The sequence below is a fragment of the Lemur catta genome, chromosome Y, assembly GCF_020740605.2.
Source record: "Lemur catta isolate mLemCat1 chromosome Y, mLemCat1.pri, whole genome shotgun sequence".
Classification (NCBI taxonomy): Eukaryota; Metazoa; Chordata; class Mammalia; order Primates; family Lemuridae; genus Lemur; species Lemur catta.
In genome coordinates, this window is record NC_059156.1 from 4,713,672 (window position 1) to 4,741,152 (window position 27,481).

A 27,481-nucleotide genomic window follows, 5' to 3' on the forward strand; every position below is an offset into this window, starting at 1 on the left:
GAGGGTGTGGTATGCTATGATTGTGCCTGTGAACAGCTATTGGATTACAGCTTAGGCAACACAGTAAGACATTCATGGCTTAAACAAAAAACAAACAAACAAAAAAACTCTCTTCAATTAAACACATTTTTCAAAAATCTCCCATAATTCTTTACAATGAAAGGAGAATGTTATTCATCAATGTATACCCTTGAGCTTGGTAACTGCTACACAAATAGAGCCCTCAAATTTTAACATATTCATTTGACAGAAAACTGACTGCCTACTGAGGCTACATGCTATAGATATAACAATAAACAAACATCATGATCCCCCAAGCGAGAAGCTCTAGCTAGAGAGAAGCATTAAAGTAAATAATGACGCTCATACAATCAATTCATTTTAACTGTGGCAAGAATTTCAAATGAAAGCACAGTACACAAGGCCTACATCTAACCTAGGAAAGGATGCCTCCTTGAGAAAGTGTTACTCATGATAGGATCTAAATGCGTTAGTAGGAGTTACTTTACCAAAAGCAACTGAAATCAATATATTGAAGAGATACCTGCACTCCAGTGTTTACTGCAGCACTATTTACAATAGCCAAGATATGCAAGATGAATAAAGAAAATGTAACATGTATACAAAATGGACTACTATTAAGGCATAAAGAAAGAATCAAATACAGTGTTTTCCATCATATTTTGTATATATTACCCTTAACTTAAACAGTTTAGCAGTTTAAGGAAGGTTGTAGGCATTATATAAAGCTAATTGCCAAAATTAGCCTATTATATTCAAGTAATCTACTGCTTCAAATATATAGTAAGCATAATAAATGGTTATTATAAGTACCACTTATAATTAATAAGAGACAATAAAGTAAAATGCTAAGTATTACCTGATGAAGGGGAAAAATAAAAAAATGTGAAACTCTGAAATAGAATAATTCGTATACAGTTTTAATCGAGTTCACAAACTGACAAATGCTCTTTCCACAATGTACTAAACATGAAAATTTTATTCATATAAATCACTGAATTGAAGAATAAGATTATATATGATTGAAAATAGGCTGAGAATTAACTTCACTTTTGTAAAAATGGATTAAATTCTATCATAGGAAAATACAGAATTCACAAATACTGTATATTGACTCCAAGTTAGACACAATTTAGGTAACAGAAGTAGAACTAAATGGACGCTGCGTGAAATTTTATTTGCCCGATACTTTCAGAGGAACTAACTATTCTCTATGTCTTATGAGGTTGATATAGCTATTCTGAGTCTACAAACACAAAAAGAATCAGAATAGGTAGGCACCTTAGCCAAGGCACACATTTAGTTAAGTGTCAGCATCAAATTTTAAAACTACAATTTGTTACCTCAATCGCTGTTTACACTGTATTAAAGCTGAATGAATATGTTTCAGGGATATATTTTTGTCATTTTCAGGAACACAAATGAAATAGGAGGCTCTGTAATGAATGGCATATGAACAAGAAAGAGGGCTAATTACCGTGTGAAAACAACCTGTTATTTTATTTAAGTAATTTACCAGTTACAAAATATCACATACATACTCTTTTGTGGAACTAATGGAAGGAAATGAGTCAGAGAAGATAAGAGTTGGCACTCTTTTCTACCCCAGTATATTCATTCTATGCCCTTCTTGAAGAACTAAACCTTGCTCATGAATGGGAATATGAATAATATCATCCTTATGATAGGATATCACTTGAGAATGAGCACAAAGCCTATTTCTCACAAATGAAAGGCAAGGCAAAATTTCCTGAAGGCTTGAGCTACTCCTTATTCTTGAAAACAGCCAATGGGAAACTATGTATGCTCTTTTCTATTCCCCAAATAAAGGTAAGAATGGCAATTACATATTTGTTGAGCATATACTTATTGCCAATATTATACTAAATAACTAAGTACACTATAATGTCCCCATAAAAGATAAAAGAAACAAGTCACTTAATTAATTACACCTGGTAACTTTCTTATGTCAAAGATGGAAAAAGGAAATAGAAAACAAAAGAGAACAGGGACCCTAGATGAGTTATCTTAATAAGCTGAATCAACTAATCAGCTAATCAGTCCAGGCTGGACTTCCTGTTACTGAGCTGGAATTTATAAGACTGAAGCCTAAAGTGTCTAGCCTCCTAATGTATTCTCCTAGGAAAACACATTTGTGCAGTACAAAAGTCATCAGAGGTTCTACATCTAGCTGGCTGAGGTAAATTACTAACCAGTCTAATTTAGAAAACTCAAAGACCTCGAAAAGAGAGATATTCATTCTGATTCCCACCTTTATTCATTTTAAATACTAAGTACTTACAAGTAATATACAGAAATATTGTTTCCTCTGTTAAAATTATTGATCCCTATAACAATTCCAACAATAGACAAGGTATATTTCTATTGGTAGGGAAAGCTTAAAAAGCAAATGTCAGGATGGGATAAAAATCAAATGACATATTCACTCACACTAAGAGACAGATTCATGTCAAAAACTTTCTGTTTCCATACAAATGAAATAAATATCAGAGTTGTCAGGTGTTTTAAACAAAGGAATGGCAAAGACAACAAAAACCTGATGTTGTCTAAGACATTTTTGCTAAAATCAGCATAACTTGAAGGTTTGTTACTCTTTACCCGTGCCTAATCAAACAAAAGTGCATACAGGAATGAATGTGTCTGTTATTGTAAATAAGCAAGAACACTTTCAGTGAGCCTGTGAACTCACAGCAATGAACCATCTAACTCTTCTCTGCCTAAAGGACAATTAATACTGCCACAGGACCTTTGCATCGCTAGAATTCTTTAAAATAGCACTATAATATTAGCAGGTTAAATCCTTCCCCCACTGGGTTTTATTTATACATTTAATATTTGTGGATAAAAATGATCTTTCATCCTTATTTCTTATTCCCTCCAATATATTTCCAGAGAACACTATCACAAACATTGCTGTAGTAAAACAAATGACAAAATTATACTATGTTTATTTTCTGCTGCGAATAGACTACTATATGTAGTGAGTATTTAACAGAGGATTAAAAATCGACAGGCTGGCATAGTTGTACTTATTTTCAATTTCAAATTCATGTGTATCCCAAATAGTAGACCCTTTGGTTAAAATCACTCTAAATTTGAGTAAAAATAAAAAATTCTGTCTCAGTCTCTGTATCAGTTGCACTTAACCTTGTATTTACTTTTCGGCTGCACTTCAACCACAGCATCATCTAAATTCCTTATAGTCACTTGCAACTGTTTTAATGTTTCGAGTTGATCATCTATGTGCCATCTGTATCATTCTTTCAAAAATTCATAAAATGTAGAAATGGTTTGCATAATTTTGTACTTTAAAACTTAAAACAATGGCCAGGCACAGTGGCTCACACCTGTAATCCTAGCACTCTGGGAGGCCTAGGTGGTAGGATTATTTGAGCTCAGGAGTTTGAGACCAGCGTGAGCAAGAGCGAGAAAGACCCCGTCTCTACCAAAAATAGAAAGAAATTAGCTGGACAACTAAAAATACATAGAAAAAATTAGCCAGGCATGGTGGTGCATGCCTGTAGTCCTAGCTACTCAGGAGGCTGAGGGAAAAGGATTGTTTAAGCTCAGTAGTTTCAGGTTGCTCTGAGCTAGGCTGAGGCCACGGCACTCTAGCCTGAGCAACAGAGCAAGACTCTGTATCCCAAAAATAAATAAATAAATAAATAAAATAAAATATCTACAACAATTAAGGTCCTGAATAAGTACAGCATGCAGTAAGGCCTTAACACAGCAAGTCTGGGTTGGCCAGACTCTGCATATTCAAAGAAAGGTGACAGTAATCTCTCAGCCTCTGAAATATCCTGCCCGACAACAGTCTTTGTTTTTCTGGGTCTTTTGGTCATTCTAGACAGTTTATGCTAACAATGTAATTTATGGGGGTTAGGGGACTTGGGACTACATGGTGTCAGTCAGACCTGTTTCAAGAGACTGAGTGATGGGGTCAGCCATGCAGGGCCAGCCACGCAGATGGTGGCTCCATGGCTAACATGACCAAACCCCAATTAACACATTAACTATCAAGTGAGTTGTATTTAACTCATGCTAGTTTTGAGCCTGGGGCCTCATGAAGCATATGTAACCCACACATCTCTTCACCATAGGAGCCACGTGAACTGTTTTTCAAGATGCGTATAACTCATGCACAGAAAACAATAAAAAAAAAACAAGTTTTTCATTAAATCAGAAAGGATCCTTTTGTTTTCAAAGTTTTTACTCTATTTTCATAATAAAACATCAAGGCCCCAAGGAAAAAAAAAATGTTTCTAGGGTGGCAGTCAATGTGTTAAAACCCTGATAATCAAGTCTCAAAGAGCTTTGTTGGTTGACAATATTCTCTTCATGTTGCCACACACAGTTGCAGAGAGAATCAAGTGCTGCTTACAAAACAGCAACAGGAGAGGATAAATAAAATCTTGTGCCTGGTGTCTTTCCTGGACTATAACCTGTATGTCATTTTCCTTTGATAATTTTAATCTATATTCTTTGACTGCAATAAATTGTACACATTAGTATAATTGTCATCTGAATTCTTTTGAGTCCTAACAAATTAGTGAGCTTAAGGATGGTCTGGAGAACCCCAAACAATGTAAATTTAAATAAATATCATTTAATTAGCATTTTCATGTTAGTAAGTTCAATGTAAATCCTAATCTTAAATCACACATACATCCTCCACCTTTAAAAAACAATGAAAAATAGTTTACTTTTACACCATCACTAATTGACTCTCCTCTGTATAGTGACAGTCACTTACCATATGTTGATGTGCAAATGAAATTAAAACAACCAACTCCTGATCATTTACTTTTTAAAAAAATTAAAGCAAAACAAAACAAAATAAAATCTTACAGTGCTGAAAAGTTTCCTTGCAAGTCTCAGCACCTATTTTGTATTTTGAAACCCAATCCCAAGTCTTCTTTAGCTTTTAGTCAATATCCTAAACTTCGCTTTTTTTATATTGCTAATATAAATTCCAATACTTCTCAATAACATTTAACAGCACGCTTCAGGATGCACACACACCCACAAATGAAACAGTGTATCTGGGAAATATCCCAACTACGTACCTTTAAACTAGAGTCATAGTCTGTATTCACTTTGAACATAAGCCCAAGTCGTAAATGAATTTCCTTGGCTCGACAAAAGCTAGGGTCAACATAAAGCACATCCTGAAATGCTTTAATTGCCCTGAAAAAAAAGACATAGGAAACTGTAAATTTTTAAACTTACGTGTATTCCTCTTGTTAGTACAAGAAACATTCTGGTTACTCAATTTTAATGTAAATACCAATTTTATAAAAACAATATGAACGAATAGTATAAAAAGATTAGAAAGAAATTAGACAGCTCAGAATAACTTCTTAATTTTGTTAACTATTTAACAAATAGTTAATTAACAAATATTTGTTAAATATTTTCAACAATATTTGAAGGTTTGATAAAAATTTCAGTGTTAAATAATATAAATCTCTCTGAAACATCTCAGAGAGGGGAAGCAGGAAAGTTCTCAAGAATGTAAGAGGCTGAGGGTATTAACCCTGGTTCTATTCTGATCCTCAGAGAACTACTTTTAAAAGCTTCACTTTTGCCTTTCACATTTTGATTTACAATCCACCTGGGAAACTATAACAAGTATGTAATATACATAGCGGTCAACTTTAATTTTTTTCACATGGATTTCCTATAGTAATATACATTGTGGAATAGACCAGTGTAATCTCATACATTATAGTGCCACTTTTGTCATAAATCAAGCACCTGTGTCCATATGGAACTATTTATGGGTTGTCCGATCTTAATTTAATACTCATTGGCCTACCAATCAACCTTTGTCCTAATTCTACACTACCTTAATTATTTTATCTTTTAACAGGTATTGATTACTAATAGAGAAAATCCAGAGAAAAGGAGAGTTAATTTTTTCAATGAATGTATTCTTAGTATCTTTTATAAATTGAATTATGTAAATTATTACTTCCTCAAAAACAAGTATTACACATAAGTTATAGACCAAAAAAAAAATCTATTTAAATCTAAATTACTCTATCTCCAAACATCCTAAACATAACTATTTAGAATCTTAAATGTTTCCAAAGCAAATGTCAATTTTCTATACAGCACAAAAAGACGTAGATAGCAGTTAGCCCACAAAATAGCACAAAGCAATATTCTACATGCCTTTAATAGGTTATTTTAATAATTCATTTCCAAATTCTAAATTTGTGTGATTATATATTCATTTATTGTGATACCAGGCAATCTGAAATATAGGGGGTTTTGGGAAATCATATAGAGATCATTTAAAAATGACACATGAATCTTTCACAACTATTAGCACCTAACTTAGCACAGTCATATACATATTAAAGCAGTTAATACTGTGAATCCATGCTGGCTTTATCACTCTACTGATTTTACATTCTTATCTTCAATCTACAGAGATCATGAGTTATTGTAACTATGTGAAAACTATGTATGTCAACATATGTATACTCATCTACTGTTAACGGGTATAGTCATTTGTCACCAGTTTTAGAGATTTCACCTACATTAGTTCTGGCTAGCTAAAATGATTTTATCTGTATGCCCAGAGAAACAATTATAAATTCTGATTTAAAAATAACTTTCTTTACATATGGCAAAATACAATAAATTACTCCGTTTAGTACAATTTATTGCCCATTTCTAAATATATCTCCCTAATCTTTACCATCTCTACCACTGATATTTTTTTTTTCTTGGAGATAGAGTTGCACTATCACCCAGCTACCGTGCAGCAATGGGTCATCATAGCTCACTGTAACCTCAAACTCCTGGGCTCAAGATCTTGCTCAGGCTTGTTTCCAGTTCCTAAGCTTAAGAGATCCTGCCATCTGGGCCTCCCAGAGTGCTAGGATTACAGGCATGGGCCACCACACCTGGCCCTACCACTGACTTTTGCAACCTTCTATACTCTTTCCAATTATAAGTGACCTGAAAGATGTTATGATTCCAACGTCACTTATAAGCATGTACAAAATATGCTATTTTTTCTTTCAGTAGAAATTATGCTTTAAATTATTAGACTGAAGACCAGAACACCAGGCCTGCTTATGTCACTAAATAAATGGTTAAATAACAGAGAATAAAAATTAACACATCTTATTTCCCCCATCGATAAAATTAAGACAATAAACTAAGTGATCTCTAAGACCTTTTAGACTTCTAAAAGTTCAGAATTGTGAATTCTATAAGTAAGATCTTCAAGAAGCTTACAGAGACCTCAAAGTGGTCCCAATCTCCTCTTGACTTTAAATATGACTTATTATACAAAGAGGCAGGTTTAAGATCTTTTAAAGTAATGCATCATTCACAAAAAAACAAAATGATTATATGCATCTCTAATCCACAGGGCACCTCACAAACAATTCAGTGCGTCTAAACTTGACATAATTAAATGGCCCAAAAGCAGCAGCAGAAGAAAAATAAATGGTAGGAAAAGCTATCCATGTAAAAGTTAAATATTCATCTGTGGAAAGCCATATCAAATGATTATATAAATGCAAATCTAAGAACTCTGTGATAAATATATTTAGGGTAACCTACACAACATTGTTGTAAATCTTAAGCTATGTATTCAATTATCTTCCTTTGCACTCTAACAGCTCTCAAATGCAGGGGTGGGAGGGAACAGGAACAGGGCTAAAAAGGTTTCCTACACTTTAGCGTTTACAAATCTTATATATTACTATTATAGTTAATCCTCAACACTGAAGCATATCATTGTTGTTATTAGTAGGAAGCTGAGAGTTTAAATCAGGTTATTAGGTGGGACACGGTGGTTCACGTCTGTAACCTTAGCACTCTGGGAGGCCGAGGCGGGTAGATTGTTTGAGCTCAAGAGTTCGAGGCCAGCCTGAGCAAAGTGAGACCCCGTCCCTACTAAAAATAGAAAGAAATTATCTGGACAACTAAAAATACATACAGAAAAAATTAGCCAGGCATGGTGGCACATGCCTGTAGTCCCAGCTACTTAGGAGGCTGAGGCAGGAGGATCGCTTGAGCCCAGAAATTTGAGGTTGTAGTGAGCTAGGTTGACGCCATGGCACTCACTCTATCCAGGGCAACAGAGTGAGACTCCGTCTATAAATAAACGAATGAATGAATGATAAACAAATAAATCAGGTTACTAGAGTTAGCGAGGTGTTATGGTTTATAATCAAGTTACCAGTTACTGGCTAACACACCTATATCAGCACGGGTTTTGAGTGGAGGCAGTGTGGTCAAACTTCATTAGAAGTCCCAAAAGGTAAAAATGATACTACTAAAAATGTATGGCAAAGGACATTAAAATATTTTATGTGTTCGTTACACACACACACACACACACACACACACACACACACACACACACACACAATTTACCGGAACTACATGGTGTAAGTCAACTTACCAATGAAATGCATTGTAATAGAAGTAGACCAAACCAAGGCCATATAAAAAGGCAGCATTCTGTTAAAAAAAGAAAAAAGATAAAAGAACTTTCATAAAATATTTTATACATGTTATAAACATATTAATAATAAATAAAGTACACAAAATGTTTTGGGTTTCAAATACTCTACCATGTATTACAACACATTTAAAAGAAACCATGGATCAAACAGGTAACACAGAAGCCAAACAACTTGGAAGCAGTTCACTTTCTATTTAATCAAGTACACCCTGAAATCAAAAATCAACTGGAAGAATCCTCTAGAACAAATCTAAAAGACATTCAGGGATAAGAAAATCATCAGATTATGTTCCTCTATTCTCTCTCTACTTTCTTTGGTTCTCTCTACTTTTTGAATTGGAATCAATTTTAAAGTTATAAGAAAAGTAGAACTAAAAAGAAACCAAGAGTATTTTAAAGTACAGGCTGAGCAACCCTTATTATCCAAAATGCTTGGGACCATGTCTTGGATTTCAGATTTTTTATTTTTTTCATTTTGAAATACTTGCCTATTCATAAAAACATAGGTTGAGGATAGGAACCAAGTCTAAACATGAAACTCATTTGTGTTTTAGAGACACCTCAAACACATAGCCTGAAGGTAATTTTAAATAATACTTTTAATAATTTTGTGCTTTAAAAAAGTTTGTATACACTGAACCATCAGAAAGCAAAGGTATTATTATCTCTGCCACTCCTGGGTGAACCTATGGTTGTTAGGCATCACCATCATTCCTGACTGAATTTATACGCTACTGATAATCATTTTCTCACACTTATTTACTCGTAAGTACTTAATAGTAAAAACAAAACATACCACTAACATAGTGAAAAAATAATGTGTTCAGAATAACTAAACAGCATGGTAGTATAACCAGACGTGCTCCTCTACTGGTTGAGCATACGTGTCTCAAAGAGTTCCTGCAAGGCATCCTACCCTCTTCTCTCTCAGGTCTATTATGTAATACACTGCTTCTGCAATTACATGTGTTTGGTTGTGCTGTATCCTGTCTCACCTGTGACGTATCCAAATCTAATTATTCTCCTGGTCCAAGCTCTCCTAGAGGTGGCTACCTTAGTAGGAACAAACTGAGCACAGGTCAGGCAGGAGGCACAAGATGATCCTTGACTAACAATGCAGTTATATCTCAATAAACCCATCACAAGTTAAAAATACGGTAAGTCAAAATATGCATTTAACACACCTACCCTAACAAACATCAAAGTTTAACTAACCTAAACTACCTTAAACATGCTCAGAACACTTACATAATTTGGCAAAATTATACACAAAGCCTATTAAAAAATAATGATTGTATACATACTCAAACTACTGCTTCTGCTGAATACATATTGCTTTCTTACCACTGTAAAGACAAAAACTCATTAAGTGGAATCACTGTAAGTCAGGGATCATTTGTACAAACACGTTTCCTATGACAGGAACATCTGGTCATGAGCTAACATAGGCATTAGGCCATCCACCAAGATAAAGAGTTATCGGTACACTGTAAACATCCACAACTACCTGCTTCTGGATCCCCATCAGGGAAAGGCTAGAATTTATACCTACTCGTGAGACAGAGACCTCAAGATCAAACTAGAGGAAAATACCACAACAGTAATCACCTTTGTATTTGATGAATTAAAAGCAAACTTTTTATTTAGTGCCTACCATGATACATATATATGTATTTTTTCAAGCTTTTGAATTAACTTCTATTTACAAAAATTGTATTCTAAAACTTCTACAGTTCTAACGTAGTATTAAAATGCTTCTTGCCTTACTATGTTGGCTTGAATTACCCCAGGAGACCCCTGATAAAGATATGAATGGATGTAGTTTATTTGGCAGGTAATCAGACATTTGAAGGGAACAAAACCTAAACAAAGTGCTGAGTTAATAACTGCTATAGGTAGTGAGTACTCAATCCTATTGCACATCTCTATTTAACAGTGTCAGTACTACTCAGAGATGATAAAATAGGGTAAGGGACTACTAGAGTATTCACCCCTGAAATGACAAGGCATTGATTGGTAAGAGGAGAAACAAAGAGGTGGGAAGGGCTCCCCATACTTCTTGCCTGCCAAAAACTGCTCTTAGGTTCTGAAAGCTCAGAAAGCCCAAAACTGGAGAATATCAAAGGGATATGAGCCACATATTAGGTTATTATGTATGGAATATCTGATTTCCTTAAGTACTATGTTTGACAGCTGATATTTTCTGAAATTTCACTTTGACACTTTCTGGAGTTTTTTTGTTTGGTTGATTTTATTTTTAATTGTGAGGGTATATCCTCATTCTTTCAAATGCATGTTTTGGCTTGTGATTATCTTTCAAAAAAAATTTTTACAGCAATTTGTGGGAAGCTATGGACAAGTCAAAAATTCATATTATTTTTTAATATGCGTTCTGTCATGGAAGTAATGCAGCACAGGCAACTCAAAATATCAACACAGTGTTTGGGAAAGATGTGGCTAATGAATATATAGTATGTCAATGGTTTGAGAAGTTCCATTCTGATGATTTTAATCTTAAAAATGAGCCGTGTGGGTGAACTGAGATCAATGTGGATAATGATAAGCTGAAAGCTGTAGTGGAAGCGAATCCATCTCAGCCTACACATGCATTAGCAGTGAAGTTTGATGTTACTATTCCAACAATATTGGACCATTTGAAACACATGGACAAGGTAAATAAACTGGATAGATGGGTACACTTGAACTAAACGATCAACAGAAGAGAAATCATCCCGAAGCTTGAGTCGCTTTGTTGTCACAACATAAAGGCAAACCATTTCTATATATTACCTGTGACGAAAAATGTATTATTTTTGACAATCACAAGCATTCAGCACAAAGACTGGATAAAGATGACATGCTGAAACACAGTCCAAAACAAAGTATTTGCCAAAAAAACCTAATGGCGTCTGTCTGGTGGTCTAGCACTGGTATTATCCGTGACAGCTTCATGAAACCTGGTCAATCGATTACAGTGGCTGTCTACTGCAATCAATGGGATGAAATGATGAGGATGCTTGCAATTAAGCAGCCGAGAGGCCAGTCCTTTTGCAAGACCACATGTTGCAAAAATGCTGCTCAAACTATAGAGGCTGGACTTGGAAACTCTCTGTCACCCACTATATTCACTAGACCTTGCACCAACTTACTACCAATTCTCCAAGGCTTTGGGCCACTTCTTGCAAGGAAAAATATTCAATTCTCAACAAGGTATGGAAAACACTTTTAACAATTTCATCACCACTCACTCTCCTGGCTTCTTCATTGCTGGCATATACAAGCTACCATGGAGATGACAAAACTGTGTCAATAGTTTAGGCATATACTTTGATTAATTGTACTGCTTCCTTGAGATATAATACACTAAACTTTTGATTTGAAATTAGACATTTCATATTTAATGGCCTAATACCAAGGATGTCTACTACTAACATTTTAAAGTAAAACACTTAATTATCCTGCTTAGGGAAAATTGATGGTTCAATAAATCTATTTCAATTGCTTACAATTAACTCATAAGATAAAAAGAAAATGGTGTGAGAAAGTACTGAAAACAGGAAATGTGTATGCTCACAAAAAAATGAAAATGATTATAACAATGTATTTGCCTTAACATAAAATATTTAAATTAGATCTTTGTTTACGAAAGCGTTACATGCCTAGACAGTTTTCCATCTCTTCCTAATCCATCTTTCAAATTTGTCATTCAAGTACAATTCTAACACATTTATGAATGTCCACAAATCAAATGTACTATAATTTGCTTAATATTTTTCTTAAAACCTGGTTACACTACTTGATTTTAGCTAAAACTTTACTACGATAATAGAAAACCAGTTATCATTAAGCGTAAGTAGAAGACAATACGAAAATATAACAAAATAAACAAATCGAAATCTAACTTTATTTGCCCAGGAAAGACTTTTAAACACAATAAAGACAAAGTTGGGTAAATAAAGGTATTAAAAGACAAGCACCAAAAGAATTCTTATTTCCTTAAAAAAAAAAAAAAAGAAAAGAAAAGGGGAAAAAAAATAAAATCATGAAACAAAAGTTGAATGTTAGATACTGATTAACCAGGACTGTTATTTCTGAAAAATGGAAACAAGTGATATAATCTCCATGATTATCCTATGAATGATCTCCTGAAATTTTTCCAAGCTATGACACAGGAGTGAATTTAGATAAGGCCACAGGGACTCAGACCTGAGAATACAGGAACAATATAGCTAAGAGATTTTTGGCACAGAATACTATAAAGCAGAGATCTGCACATACAACTCAAGATCTACAGAGGTTTAAGTGCTTGTTAAGAAAACTACCAACGCTAGGGAAAGAGCCATCTGAAAGGATCAGAAAGAACACTTTCCACAGAACCAAGATCCATTAAGTAGTATCACCATCAACCAGACTGGAAAAATCTGTACTGAAATGCAGTAAGTTTAAGATCTCACTTAAGTATTTGTGAATAATCAATACTAAGACTGAGCGCTATTCAGGACTTGCCTAAAAATCCATAAGAGAAAACCAGAAACAGAATTGCCTAGGGACCTTGGGACTCAGGAAATGACAACATGGTGAACTTTCTGTCTTTCCTTATTGTCCTCCATTTGTTATTGACAGGGCACTGCAGAAAACTCTATGCCAGGCCACCAAAAAACAAGTCCATCACTCCTAGCCAAAGGACCATGAAAAGAGTGGCATAATCGAAAATTTATCCAAAACACCATAGCCAAAATCCAAGGGAGGAAAAATGCAACACCACCTCCCTTTTCCCCCACCACACACACATACCAAGACCGCAATGAGGCTAAGCAGGGAGCTGACATTCCATCCACTACCACTCAGAAACAAGCAAAGTGTTCCGATTCCCCAGCAGACTAGTGTCAGCAGGACAAGCAAAAAGCTTATATTCCATCCACTGCTAGCAAAGGCAGATGCCACTCTGATTCCTCTGAGGTATCAATAAAGAGGAGAATTAATCTTCTATACTCAACACAGCACAAACACAAGTAACACACAGATACTACTGCATGGTATTTTCAACAAGACCAAAGAAAAAGCTGATATACCATCCCTTCCTCATTAGAACCAGGCAATGCTCCAATATCTCTCACTGGATAGTGTCAATAGTGATGAAATGAAAGCTATTTTATATCTCCATTTAGTGAAAGTAGGCAATGTTCCACTTGAATCACCAAGATATTGTAACCATGGTCTTGCATGGGAGCTACATCTCTCCCTCCCTATGTGGCAGAAATAAATAGGGACAATGAAAGGCTATTCAGAACTCTGTACCCTCTACGAAGTCCCAAGAAGGACGTGGGTTACCACATAACCCTAGTATCAACCATGCAGAAGTAGGGATAGCATAGTTGGCACTCTGAATGCTCCAGCCTTCCCTTGCATCAGAAGAGCCCAATAAAAGAACTGACCTCACACATTCTCTTATTTTCAGCAAGGTAGTATTAGTTAGTGTCTAGCTTTCACCAGAAAGATGTTAAGAGGGATAGAAAGGAGTGCTGGATTTCTAGTTTGCCCAGCTATACAGAGAGTGTCAACAAAGCCCAGTGGAAACTTGAATATACACATCTACTCAACCCTTACATGAGAAGTCTACTATGAGGAGAGAGACAGGAGAATCACTTAAGCCCAGGAGTTGAGAGCAGCCTGGCCAATACAGCAAGACCCCATCTCTAAAAAAAAAAAAAATTAAATAAATCTAAGAAAGAGAAAACATTAAATATGTTATAGATATCAATTATAAAGCACAATTCATAAACTAAGAAACTAGACTATCAAAATTAATGCTAACCTATGCGACAGACCATGAGTTCAGAGTTTGAAAAGACAAAATAAACTGGAAGAAAACATTTGCAAACCACACATCCCACAAAGGACTGGTTAACAGAATATATAAAGAACTCTTAAAACCTAACAGTTAAAAAAAAAATTAGTGAACTAGAATTTAGTCAGAACACATCAACAACAACAAGAAAACAATTTACCAAAGAGATATACTACCGGTAAATAAGCATACATTCAATATCATTAACCACAAGGAAAATGGAAATTAAAACCACATGCAACCAAAATACAAATCAAAAATGAGACACCATCCACTCAAGATAATGGCCATGAAATTTTTTTCATAACATCAAACAATGAAGATGAAATGAAAAAACTGAATCATTTATGGCTCCTGGAAATTTAACTTGTACAGTACTGAAAAGTGTACAGTAGTTTCCTATAAAACTAAATATGTGCACACCATACCCAGTAATTGTACTCTTGACATTAATCCTGAAGCAATAAAAACTTACATTTACAAAACTACCTTACATGAATGTTCCCATCTATTCTTTTCATAAGAGCCCAAAACTAAAAACAATAAAAATGTCACTCAATATATGAATTGTTGAACAATGAACCATTCACACATTCCACAAGAGAAGATCACAAAGGCACTATGCTGCATTTAAAAAAAAAAAAAAGAAAGAAATCTCACACTGTCTGAAGCTGACATCACCAAGACAGCAGAATTGAAGATCCCCTGGTATCACTCCACTGACATAAATACAATTAGAAACTATTCTATTAATACCATAAGAATACTTCCAGGCTTTCTCATGCAAGGCTTGGGTGGATGTGTATATTCATGTTATGGTGAACTCAGAGGAGAAGTAGAGAAACCTCCTAGGTCTGCAGAATCAAAAGCAGCAGCAAGTGGTAAGAAAAATAGTTCAGACTGTGCTGCCCCTCCCCCAAGCCAGCATAACACCAACCACAGAGACTTTGCCTAGACCCACAAGTTCAAAGATGAGAGAGGAAGGAACTGGATGTAGACATTCGATCTCCCCTGTTATCTGGGAATCTGCAGAAAGTCCATTCCAGTCCTGCTCCATGATAACCACTGGGGTATCAGGAGGGCTGCACCACCTGTAATAAATTGGGGACAAAGAGTGGGGTCGCTGATGGCAGCTACTGGCACAAGAATCTTGGTGGCTACTCCGCACTCCTGTCAGCAGAAGCACCACAATGAAGAAACTACCAAGCACCATGCACTGCAAGCGGCATGACTGGCAATAAGGTCCAAATCCCTGGCTGGATACTCACAGGGCCCGTGTACTCAAGTAGTGTTTTCCCCTGGCCTGGAAACAACCAAAATGCCAAGATTCAGTTCTGGTGCCAGCTTAACATTTTCTGAGACTAGGAAACATGGCAACGTAGCAATATGGTTATGCGGTAACATTTAACTTGCAGCACTATGTCTTCCCCAGACTGGGAAACAACAGAAAGGCAGTGATTTAGTTGCAAAGCAACATTTGTTTTGGTGTTCACTTTAAGTCTTCCTTAGACTGGGAAACAATAGGAGTTACCTCCAGCAAAAGCCCTGTAGGTCAAAAGAGAATAGCATGCTACATTCGAAGTCCTGAAATAAAAATAACTGCCAACCCAAACTGGACAAAAAATTCTTCAAACATGGAAGAATGATAAAGACTTTGCCAGACAAACAAAAACTGAGGAAACTCATACTCACCAAAATTGTCTTTAAAAAAAAAAAAAAGGCAAGTGGAGGTCTTCAATCTGAAAGAAAAGCACGCAAATTTGGAGCAAAAAAAAAAAAAAAACTCACAGGATTAGAAAAAGAGAAAGTAGACAAATTCAGAAAATCCCAATAATGCAACTGAAGTAGTAAGTAAACCACTTTTATCTTAAATATGAAAAATAAAACACCAAACTATTGGCTGAGTGCAGTAGCTCACAACCATAATCCCAACACATTAGGAGGCCAGGGTGGGAGAATCACTAAAGGCCAGGAATTCAAGACCAGCCTGGACAACACAGCTAGATCACATCTCTAAACAAATTTTTAAGCCAGATGTAGTGGTACACATCTGTTATCCCAGCTACTCAGGACGTTGAAGTGGGAACAACACTTGAGCCCAGAAGTTGGAGGATACAGTCCACTATGACTGTACCACTGCACTCCAATCCTGGGTGACCTGAGTAAGAACCTGTCTCTTAAAAGAAAAGAAAAAAAAGACAAAGAAAAGAAGAAGAAAGGAAAGGAAAAGGAAAAGGAAAGAAAAAAGAGTGAAGATACCTTAATAAACTATAGGATGCCATCTAGAACCAGCTATGCATTGTTGCAATTCTGGTTTGTTTAGAAGACAAAACAGCTAAAACGAATAATAATTACAAGTGGTTAAGAGGTAGGCAACATAAAAAGATATAAACTGAAACATTAAAAAGTCAAAATGTGGGAGACGGGGAAGTGTTTAAATTTAGTTTTTGTTACTTGCCTTTTCTTTGTAACCAAAGTTGTTATCAGTTTAAAATAACATAACTATAAACTGTTTTTTGTAAGCCTAATGGTAAACACAAAGCAAAAATCTGTAATAGATACACCAAAAATAAATAGCACAGAACCAAAACATTCCACTGGAGAAAAACACTTTATTATATACAGAAAAACAGAAAGACAAGATTTACAAATAACCAGAAAACAAATATTATGGCCTGAGTAAAGCTTTCCCTATCAATAATACATTGAATGTAAATGGATTAAATTCTCAAATGAAAGACACTGACTACCTGAATGGATTTTTTTAAAAGACCCAACATAATGTATGCAAAAAACTCACTTCACGTACAAAGACATACATAGACTGAAACTGAGGGGATGGCAAAAGATATTCCAGGCTGGGCACAGTAGCTCATATCTGTAATCTCAGTACTTTGGTAGGCAAAGATGGCAAGATTGTTTGATCCCAGGAGTTCTAGAGTAGGCATAGAGAGACTATGTCTCTACCAAAAAAAAAAAAGAATTTTAAAAAGATATTCTGTGCAAATGGAAACCAAAAAGGGCCAGGAGTAGCTATATTTAGATAAAATAAAGAATGATTTAAAATAAATTATTAATAAGCGGCCATTACGTAATGATCAAGAGCAAGAGACCATAACAATTCTACATGCATATGCACCCAACACTGGAGTACCCAAATATATAAAACAAATATTAATAGATCTAAAAGGAGATACGGTAATGGTAGGAAACTTCAACACCCATGTTCAGGAATGGACAGATCATCCACACAAAGAATAAACAAAAAACATCAGAATTAAAGTATACTCTAGACCAAACAGACCTAACATTTAATGAACATTCTATTCAATAGCTGTAGAATACACATTGTTCTCGAAGGACAAAGACCATTCTCCACGACAGACTACATTTTAGGCCACAAAACAAGTCTTAACTAATTTTTAAAAATCTTTTCTGACCAATGGAATAGAAGTCGCTGAATAACAAAAGAAGCATTAGAAACTCTGCAAATTCATTAAAATGATACAACATGCTCCTGAACAAACAAGTCAGTGAAGTAATTAAGAATAAAATTTAAAAACTCCTTAAGACAAATGAAAATGTACAGACAGCATACCAGAACCTACAGCATAGAGCAAAAGCAGTTCTAAGGGGAAAGTTTACCGCAATAAACGTATATAATCCAAAATGTAAACAGACTTCAAATGAACAACCTAATTATGCATCTCAGAAACTAGAAAAGCAAGAAAAACACAGCCCCAATTAGTAGATGGAACAGAATAAAGATCAGTATAAAAATAAACAAACATACGAACCCCGACCCCCCACAAAAAAAAAAAAAATCAATGAAACAAAAAGTTGTTTTACTGAAAAGGTAAACAAGATAAACCTTGAGCTAAACTAAGAAATAAAGAAACAAAGATCCAAGCAAATAAAACCAGAGCCAAAAAAGAGGATATTACAACTGATAATCACAAAAGTACAAATGATAATTAGAGATGACTATGAACAACTATACACTAACAAATTGCAAAGCCTGTAAGGAATAGATAAATTTCTGAACACATGTACTACCTACCAATGTTGAACCATGAAGCAACAGAAAACCTGAACAGACCAATAACCAGTATAAGATTGAAGCAATAATAAAAAGCCTCTCATCAAAGAAAAACCCAGGACCTGACAGATTCACACCTTGATTCAACTAAACATTTAAAGAACTAATACCAATCCTAGTCAAGCAATTCCAAATAGCTGAAGAAGAGAGACTATTTCCAAACGCATTCTACAAGGCCAGAATTATCCCAATACCAAAAGCAGACAGGGGCACAACAAAAAAAAGAAAACTACAGGCCAGTTTCCCTGATGAATATAGATGCAAAACTCGTCAAGAAAATATTCACAAATAGAATTCAACAGCACATTAGGCCAGACACAGAGACTCTCACCTGTCATCCTAGCACTCTCGGAGGCCAAGGCTGAAGGATCTCTTTGAGTTCAGGAGTTCCAGACTAGCCTGAGAAAGAACAAGACCCATCTCTACTAAAAACAGAAAAAATTAGCTGTGTGTGGTGGTACATGCCTGTAGTCTTAACTACTCTGGTGGCTCAGGCTCCAGAGGATTGAGTCAGTCCAGGAATTTCAGATTGTATCTGTCTCCCCCAACAACAACAACAAAAAAAATTAAAAAGATCATGCATCATGATGAAGTGGAATTCACCCAAGGGTTGCAAATCACAAAATGTGATACAGTTTTTTGTGGAATGATACATCACATTAACAGAATGAAGAACAAAAACCATATGATTTCAAAAGATGTTGAAAAACATTTGATAAAATTTAAAATGACTTCATGATAAAAACTCTCAACTAATTGGGTAAAGAAAGAATATACCTTAAAACAATAAAAGCTATATATATGTATATCACAAACCCACAGCTAACATCATACTGAACAGGGAAAAATTGAAAAGCTTTCCTCTGAGATTTTAAACAAGACAAGGATGCCCATTTTCATCATGTTTAATCAACATAAAACTAGAAATACTAGCTAGAGGAACTAGACAAGAAAATAAAAAAAAGGTCATCCAAGTAAGAAAGGAAAACATCAGATTATCTTTGTTCACTGATGACAAGTTCCTATATTTAGGGAAACAAACACTCCACCAAAAAACTGTAACTCATAAACAAATTCAATTAAGTTGCACAAAACAAAATCAATATACAAAAATCAGTAGCATTTCTATACACCAACAGCAAGCAATGTGAAAAAAATTTCACTAACAACAGCTAAAACAATATATTCCCAAATATATATTTTACCAACTAAGCAAAAATCTCTATAATGAAAACTATAAAGCCTTGATAAAAGAAATATGACACACACAAAAATGAAAAGACATTCCATGCTCATGGACTGGAAGGAGCAAAGCCCAAAGCAATTTACAGATTCAATGCAATCCCTCTCAAAATACCAATGACATGCTTCACAGAAATAGAAAAAACAATCCTAAAATTTATATGAGACCACAAGAATCCCTGAATAGCCAAAGCAATCCTAAGCAAAATGACTAAAGCTAGAGGCATCAGCCTACCTGACTGCCATAAAATATGCTACTAAGGTACTATAATCAAAACAGCATTATATTGGCATAAAAACAGACACAGAGAAAAATGGGACAGAATAGAGATGCCAGAAATAAATGCACATATTTACAGCCAACTGATCTTCAACAAACATGCTATGAACATACAGTGTGGAAAAGACAACCTCATCAATAAGTGGTGCCAGAAAAACTGGATAACCATATGCAAAACAATGAAGCATGCACTAAACTCAAAAACACTTTAAATAACATTTTTCTCAGAGGAGAAAAATGATGCCATGTAAAAATCTGAAAATACAGAGAAAAAAATGAAGAGGATAAAATATATGAACACAAATGTAAGTTTTTTCTTGTTGTTTAAATTTCTTCAAAAGATAACTAAGCTTGTAAGACTGAATTATGAATTAATTCACTGGAGCTTCCAATAGGTTCATTGATGCATAACAACAAACATTTAAAGGAGAATTAGCACTCATCTTTCATAAACTTTTCTCCAAAATTACCAACTTTCACTAATGAAAGAGCATTAAGGATACATACGACTTAACACTGTAAACCAACTAGACCTAACAGAAACCAACAGACATTCCACTCAACAACAGCAGGATATATATTATTCTCAAGTGCACAAAAACATTTTTTTGGATAGACCATATGTCAGTCCAAAAAGCAAAGCTTAATAGTTTTAAAAATTTTTAATTCAAACAAAGCATCTCTGGTGACCACAATAGAATATACTTAGTAATCAAATGTGGAAAAACTCACAAATATGTGGAAATTAAACACATACTAACTTTCCAATGTGTCAGAAAGAAACCACAGTGGAAATTAAAAATACTTTCATAAGAATAAAAAAAAACCCGCAACTTATGAAAATTGACAAGCAGCAACTACAACAATGCTTAGAGGACAACTTATAGCTATAAATTCATTGTCTAAAAGAAGAAACATAACATATGAATAACCTAACCAACCACCTTAGAATACTAATAAAAGAGCAAACTAAACCTGAGACAAACAAAACAAAAATTAGAGATATAAGCAGAAATTAATAAAAGGAATCAAAAATAGAAAAAAATCAATGAAACTAATATTTGAAAACAGAGGTCATTAACAATACCTTCCCAGTGCCTGGCACCCTGTGCGTGGCTCACATCTGTAATCCTAGCACTCTGGGAGGCGAAGGCCAGTGGATCCTTTGAGCTCAGGAATTTGAGACCTGCCGGAGCAAGACCGAGACGCCGCCTCTACTAAAAATAGAAGGAAATTATATGGACAACTACAACTATATATATAGAAAAAATTAGCCGAGCATGGTGGCGCATGCCTGTAGTCCCAGCTACTCAGGAGGCTGAGGCAGGAGATAACTTCAGCCCAGAAGTTTGAGGTTGCTGTGAGCTAGGCTGACGCCACGGCACTCACTCTAGCCCGGCACTCACTCTAGCCCGGGCAACAAAGTGACACTGTCTCAAAAACAAACAAACAAACAAAAATAATGTCCTCCTGGAAATAAAAAGGATTGCAAAGGAATAACACAAACAACTAAACACCAATAAAAAACATAGATGAAATGAACAAATTCCAAGAAAAAAACCACAAACTACCAAAACTAATTTAAGAAATCAACAATCTGAATAAATCTTTTAACAATTAAAGAGACAAAATTACTTTCTAGACATTGCTAGCCCATGTGGCTTCATTGATTAAAAAAACTACCAAAGATTTAAAAAAGAATTAACACCCCTGCTTCATAAATTCTTCCACCAAAACAGTTGAAGAGCATACACTTCCCAACTCAATCTATGAAATAGTACCATTTTATACCAAAACCCAACAAAAAGATCTCAAGAAAAGAAACGTGGTCAATATCTTTTGTAAATACTGATGCAAAAGTTGTCAACAAAATATCCGAAAGCAAATCAGGCAACATATACAAAGGATTATATATATATCTGAACACTTGACATTTGTCTCAGAAATGAAATGCTAGTTTAGTATCAAAAAATGAAATAATACAATACTCCATGTAACAGAATAAAAGACAAAATCTACATGATGTTCTCAACAGACACAGAAAAAGCAATTGACAAAACCCAATATCTTTTAATGACAGAAACACTCAACTATAAATATAAGGACACTTCCTCAACGGTATCTACAAATAAGCCTCAAGTAATTTTACACTTAATGGTTCTCATCATATTCAGAATAAGATCACATTATCTGTGGTCACAACTTCTACAGTATACTGAATATTCTTTTTTTTTTGACAGAGTCTTCCTTTGTTGCCCAGGCTAGAGTGAGTGCCGTGGCATCAGCCTAGCTCACAGCAACCTCAAACTCCTGGGCTCAAGCAATCCTCCTGCCTCAGCCTCCCGAGTAGGTGGGACTACAGGCACAAGCCACCATGCCCGGCTAATATTTTCTATATATTTTTAGTTGTCCAGCTAATTTCTTTCTATTTTTAGTAGAGACGAGGTCTAGCTCTTGCTCAGGCTGGTCTCAAATTCCTAACCTTGAGTGATCCTCCTGCCTTGGCCTCCCACCCCCAGCCTTTACTGGATGTTCTAACCAAAGAATCTTAACCACCCCTCACCAAAAGACAGACGGATGGAGCTAACCAGTTAGACCGAAATTTTTTTATCTTAATTTTCACATAAAAAAATTTTATATATATATAATACTGAGGAACACAAAGGAAAATCATTAGACAAAAAAAAATTAACTCAGCAAATCTCAGAAAAAATATCTATAATCAAAAACAATTATACTTGGGTTTTTAGTAATGAAAAACTGAAAATGAATGTGAGGAAACAATTTTATTTATACACCATCAAAAATAATAAAATAGGCTGGGTGCGGTGGCTCACGCCTGTAATCCTAGCACTCTGGGAGGCCGAGGCAGGTGGATCGCTTGTGGTCAGGAGTTCGAGACCAGCCTGAGCAAGAGCAAGACCCCATCTCTACTAAAAATAGAAAGAAATTATATGGACAACTAAAATTATATATACAAAAAATTTGCCGGGCATGGTGGCGCATGCCTGTAGTCCCAGCTACTCAGGAGGCTGAGGCAGGAGGATCGCTTGAGCCCAGGAGTTTGAGGTTGCTGTGAGCTAGGCTGACACCACAGCACTCACTCTAGCCTGGGCAACAAAGCGAGACTTTGTCTCAAAAAAAAAAAAAAAATAATAATAATAATATATAGCAATAATGTAAATTTGTTATTTCAACCATAACAAAAACAGCACAACACTTGTACACTAAAAACTAAAAAACACATTGAGAGAAACTGAATTTCTAAATAAATGCAAGATATCCCATGTTCACAGATTGTAATACTTATTATTAAGATGGCACTACTCCTCAATTTGATCTATGGATCATAATCTCTGCTGACTTGGACAGAAATTCAAAACTGATCTTAAAATGCATGTGGAAAATGCAAGGTAGTCAGAAGACCAAAACAACTTTGGAAAAAAAGGAATAAAGTTGAAGGAATTGTACTTACCAATCTCAAAACTTAACTACAAAAAGGCACACTAATTAAGATATGGTAGCACTGCAATAAGGCCAGACACACAGATCAATAAAATAGAACTGACAGTCTAGAAATAAAAACCCTTACACATTTACAGACAACTGATTTTTGAAAAAAGTGCCAAGAATAATCTTTATAATAAATGATGCTGCAGGGCAATTGTATATTCACATATAAAAGAATGAAGTCAGAACCCTACCTTGTATCATATACAAAAATTAACTCTAAATGGATTACATACTTAAATGTAACTGCCAAAATTATAAAGCCCTAAGAAGAAAACAACAAAAGTACATTTTTGCAACCTCAGTTAGGCAATGGTTTTCTAAACGTCACCTAAAACACTAGCATCAGCAACAAAAGAAATTAAGTAGACTTCATCAAAATTAGAAACTCATATTTCAAAAAACACCATCAAAAAAGTAAAAATAATCCAAACAATGGGAGAAAATATTTGCAATCATAAGTCTGATGGTGATTCTAATCTGTAATGTTTATATGGAACTCTTACAGTGCAATGATAAAAGGTTAATGCTAGCCTGGGCAAAATAGCAAGACCCAATCTCTGCAAAAAAGAAAAGTAAATAAACCACTTTTAAATGTGCAAAAGACTTTAATAGGCATTGCTCTAAATAAACTACAGAAATGCCAATAAGCATACAAAAAGATACTCAAACATCACTACCCTTCAGAGCAACGCAACCAAAACCACAGCCGAGGTATCACTTCATACCTGTATCAAAATTTAAAGAAAATTCTTTTAAAATGGCAAAGTTGTGGAGAAACTGTGCCTAACAGTATATTCTTCAGAGAAACATGGATCTATGCAAATGAATGACATAAAAGAGACTAACAGAAAAATGCCTAAATATCTAATACCATTCTTTCACCTATCATAAGGATCAGGAACAACTTTCTGGAAAACATACTCACAAAATTCTGTCTCTGCACAAATCTTAACAGAACTTTAGGACCTACACTGTGTCAGAGTACCTAACACAACCCTCAGTTAAAAAATTATAGTTTAACGTGTTATCACTAGTCTATATTATAGCATGTTTTTAAATTAAAACAAAACAAACAAGAAAAACAATGTGTTTCAACTAAGGTTATTGTTGACAATGTGGTCAGTTATGAAACCAATACCAGAATTTTCTCTGGTTCCTATCAGAGACCTTAGAAAAATCCTAAATGTTCTATGTTCTCTAATTACAGCTCTAAGATATACAAATGTACGTAAGAAAGGAGCACCATGCAATATTCTCAAGACAAGGCAATCAAGTCATCTTCTTTCTAGTCCTACCAGAAATGGGTATAAAAATCAGGAAAAAATGGAGGATACAAAAAAATGCTACCATTTCTTACTGTTTCTCCAGAATATTACAAATAGAACTAAAAGGCACTTTAGGTTCTCTTTGTATTTTCATGAGCATACCAATGTAAAAGGGGACTAAATCATACTAAAAGGAGCCTTAGACCTGTTTGATACTGAGTATAATATCTTAAATACACATGGGTATTAAGCATATAAAGTGACTTGGTCCAAACATCAGTGCAAAATATACAGCAGATTTCAAACATTTAGTACAAACAAAAAGGAAAAATATCTCACTTATAGATTTTAGATATACAATGGTTGAATAAAGTATCCTTCCAAATTATTTTCACCTGTTTCGTTTAAATTTTTTAAATATGTCAATTAGAAAATTTAAAATTTCATATATGGCTTGCATTATTTCCATGGCACAGCACGGTTTAACACTACTATGGGCCAGGCGTGGTGGCTCACGCCTGTAATCCTAGCACTCTGGGAGGCCGAGGAGGGTGGATCATTTTAGCTCAGGAGTTTGAGACCAGCCTGAGCAAGAGCGAGACCCCGTCTCTACTAAAAAAATGTAAAGAAATTATATGGACAGCTAAAAATATATATAGAAACAAACAAACAAAAAAATTAGCCGGGCACGGTGGCGCATGCCTGCAGTCCCAGCTACTCAGGAGGCTGAGGCAGGAGGATCGCTTGAGGCCAGGAGTTTGAGGTTGCTGTGAGCTAGGCTGATGCCATGGCACTCTAGCCTGGGCAACAGAGTGAGACTCTGTCTCAAAAAAAAGAACATTACTATGAGCAGTACTAATAAAGTTGTTTTGCTCCGTCTGGACTCATATTTGGAATAATTACATCCCTTTCCTCAACTTTTATAAAACCTGATGCAGAGCCGGGCACAGTGGCTCATCCCTGTAATCCTAGCACTCTGGGAGGCCAAGGCAGGCAGATTGTTTGAGCTCAGGAGTTTGAGACCAGCCTGAGCAAGAGCAAGACCCTGCCTCTACTAAAAATAGAAAGAAATTAGCTGGACAACTAAAAATACATAGAAAAAATTAGCCAGGCATGGTGGCACATGCCTGTAGTCCCAGCTACTCAGGAGGCTGAGGCAGGAGGATTGCTTGAGCCCAGCAGTCTGAGGTTGCTGTGAGCTAGACTGACACCACAGCACTCTACCCCAGGCAACAGTGAGACTCTGTCTCAAAAAAAAAAAAAAAAAAACCTGATTCAGGTTCTCTCTGAAACTTTCTAGGAAGAGAAAGTTCTGTGACACAGTTCTCATCACTAGCAAAAGGTAATGTTTATCACAAAATTTCTAGGACAGCTTTCTCTTTCTCTGAACAAGTTTCTCCCTCCCTTTTCCTATTTACTGTTAGAATGTTATGGACAATAGAACTAAAAGCAAGGGAAAGGCCAAGTAAGGATAATTAAAAATGTAACCTACTTAATCCATTAAAATACACAAATTTATTTTGATTTAAGAATAACCAATTATCATTTTCTAAATGTATCCTCTTTCCTTTTTCCCATTAGCATTTTTTTTTTTGAGGAAATGTAGGCCACATTCTTCTCTTTGGATTATTTCAAAATTCTACTATTTCCCAAGTTCCAGCCTGCGCCTTCCATTATATCCATCTACAAATCCACATGACCACCAACAAGCTTTTAAAAACTCAAATATGACACTTCTCTATTTAAAAATCTTTGAAATACTCTACAACCTCGTTTACATCATAAAGCCTTCATCTTGTGACTATGAACCATTTCCCCCAGCCTCACCTTGATCCCATCACGTAACTATAAAACTCTTAAGAGGAAAACACAGTGATAAATCTTTATGGCCTGGATTGGTACTAGATACATGGCACTAAAAGCACAAGCAACAATAGGAAAAAATACATATATTAGAATCTACCACAATGTAACAGTTTAGTGCTTCAAAGAATGCTATCCACTTAGTGATGACAACCCACAAAGTGGGAGAAAACATTTGTAAATCATGTTAGGGTCTAGTAATCAGATACATAAAAAACTCTTAGAACTTAGCAAAGACAACCCAAGGAAAATAATCAGAATAAACATTTGTCCAAAAAGATACACATACAAATAGCCACTAAACAAAGAAAAAAGATGGTCACATATCATTAGTCATCAGGGCAATGAAAATCAAAACCACAGTACTTCATACCTACTATGATGGTAGAAATTAAAAAAAAAAAAAGTGTTGGCAAGGATATGGAAAAGCTGAAATCTTCAAACACTGTAGGCAGCCATGTAAGTGGTGCAGCTACTGTGGAAAATAACCTAGCAGTTGTTCACAAAGTTAAAGCTATTGTCTTGACCAGCAATTCCATTCCTAGGTATACAACAAAAGAAAATGAAATTATGTGTTCAAACAAAAACATGCATACAGATGTTCATTGTAGCATTATGCATAAGAGTCAAAAGGCAGAGATAAGCAGGCAAGTGTACATTAATACGTTACAGAAGAAACAAATCAGTGTATATTTAACTGAAATGCTGAGATGTGTGACTACTCATACTCTGGAATTTATCCAGCCATTTAAAAAAATGAAGTACTAATATATGCTACAACCTGGATGAACCTTTAAAACATTATGCTAAGTGAAAAAAACCAGTCAAAAAC

At 35.2% G+C, this 27,481-nt stretch overlaps 1 protein-coding gene across 5 annotated transcripts in view; it reads right to left on the reverse strand.

Annotated features, from left to right (window-relative positions):
* Nucleotides 1-27,481, reverse strand: part of LOC123629096 (histone demethylase UTY) — a 193,735-nt gene that overhangs the window by 127,138 nt on the left and 39,116 nt on the right. For all 5 annotated transcript variants that reach the window (XM_045539057.1, XM_045539059.1, XM_045539058.1 and 2 more), the window contains exons 5-6: nucleotides 8,477-8,535; nucleotides 5,112-5,232 (exon numbers count right to left, since the gene is read on the reverse strand). In XM_045539057.1, the coding sequence (XP_045395013.1) occupies nucleotides 5,112-5,232; nucleotides 8,477-8,535 (180 nt within the window). The remainder of the gene's footprint in view (nucleotides 1-5,111; nucleotides 5,233-8,476; nucleotides 8,536-27,481) is intronic.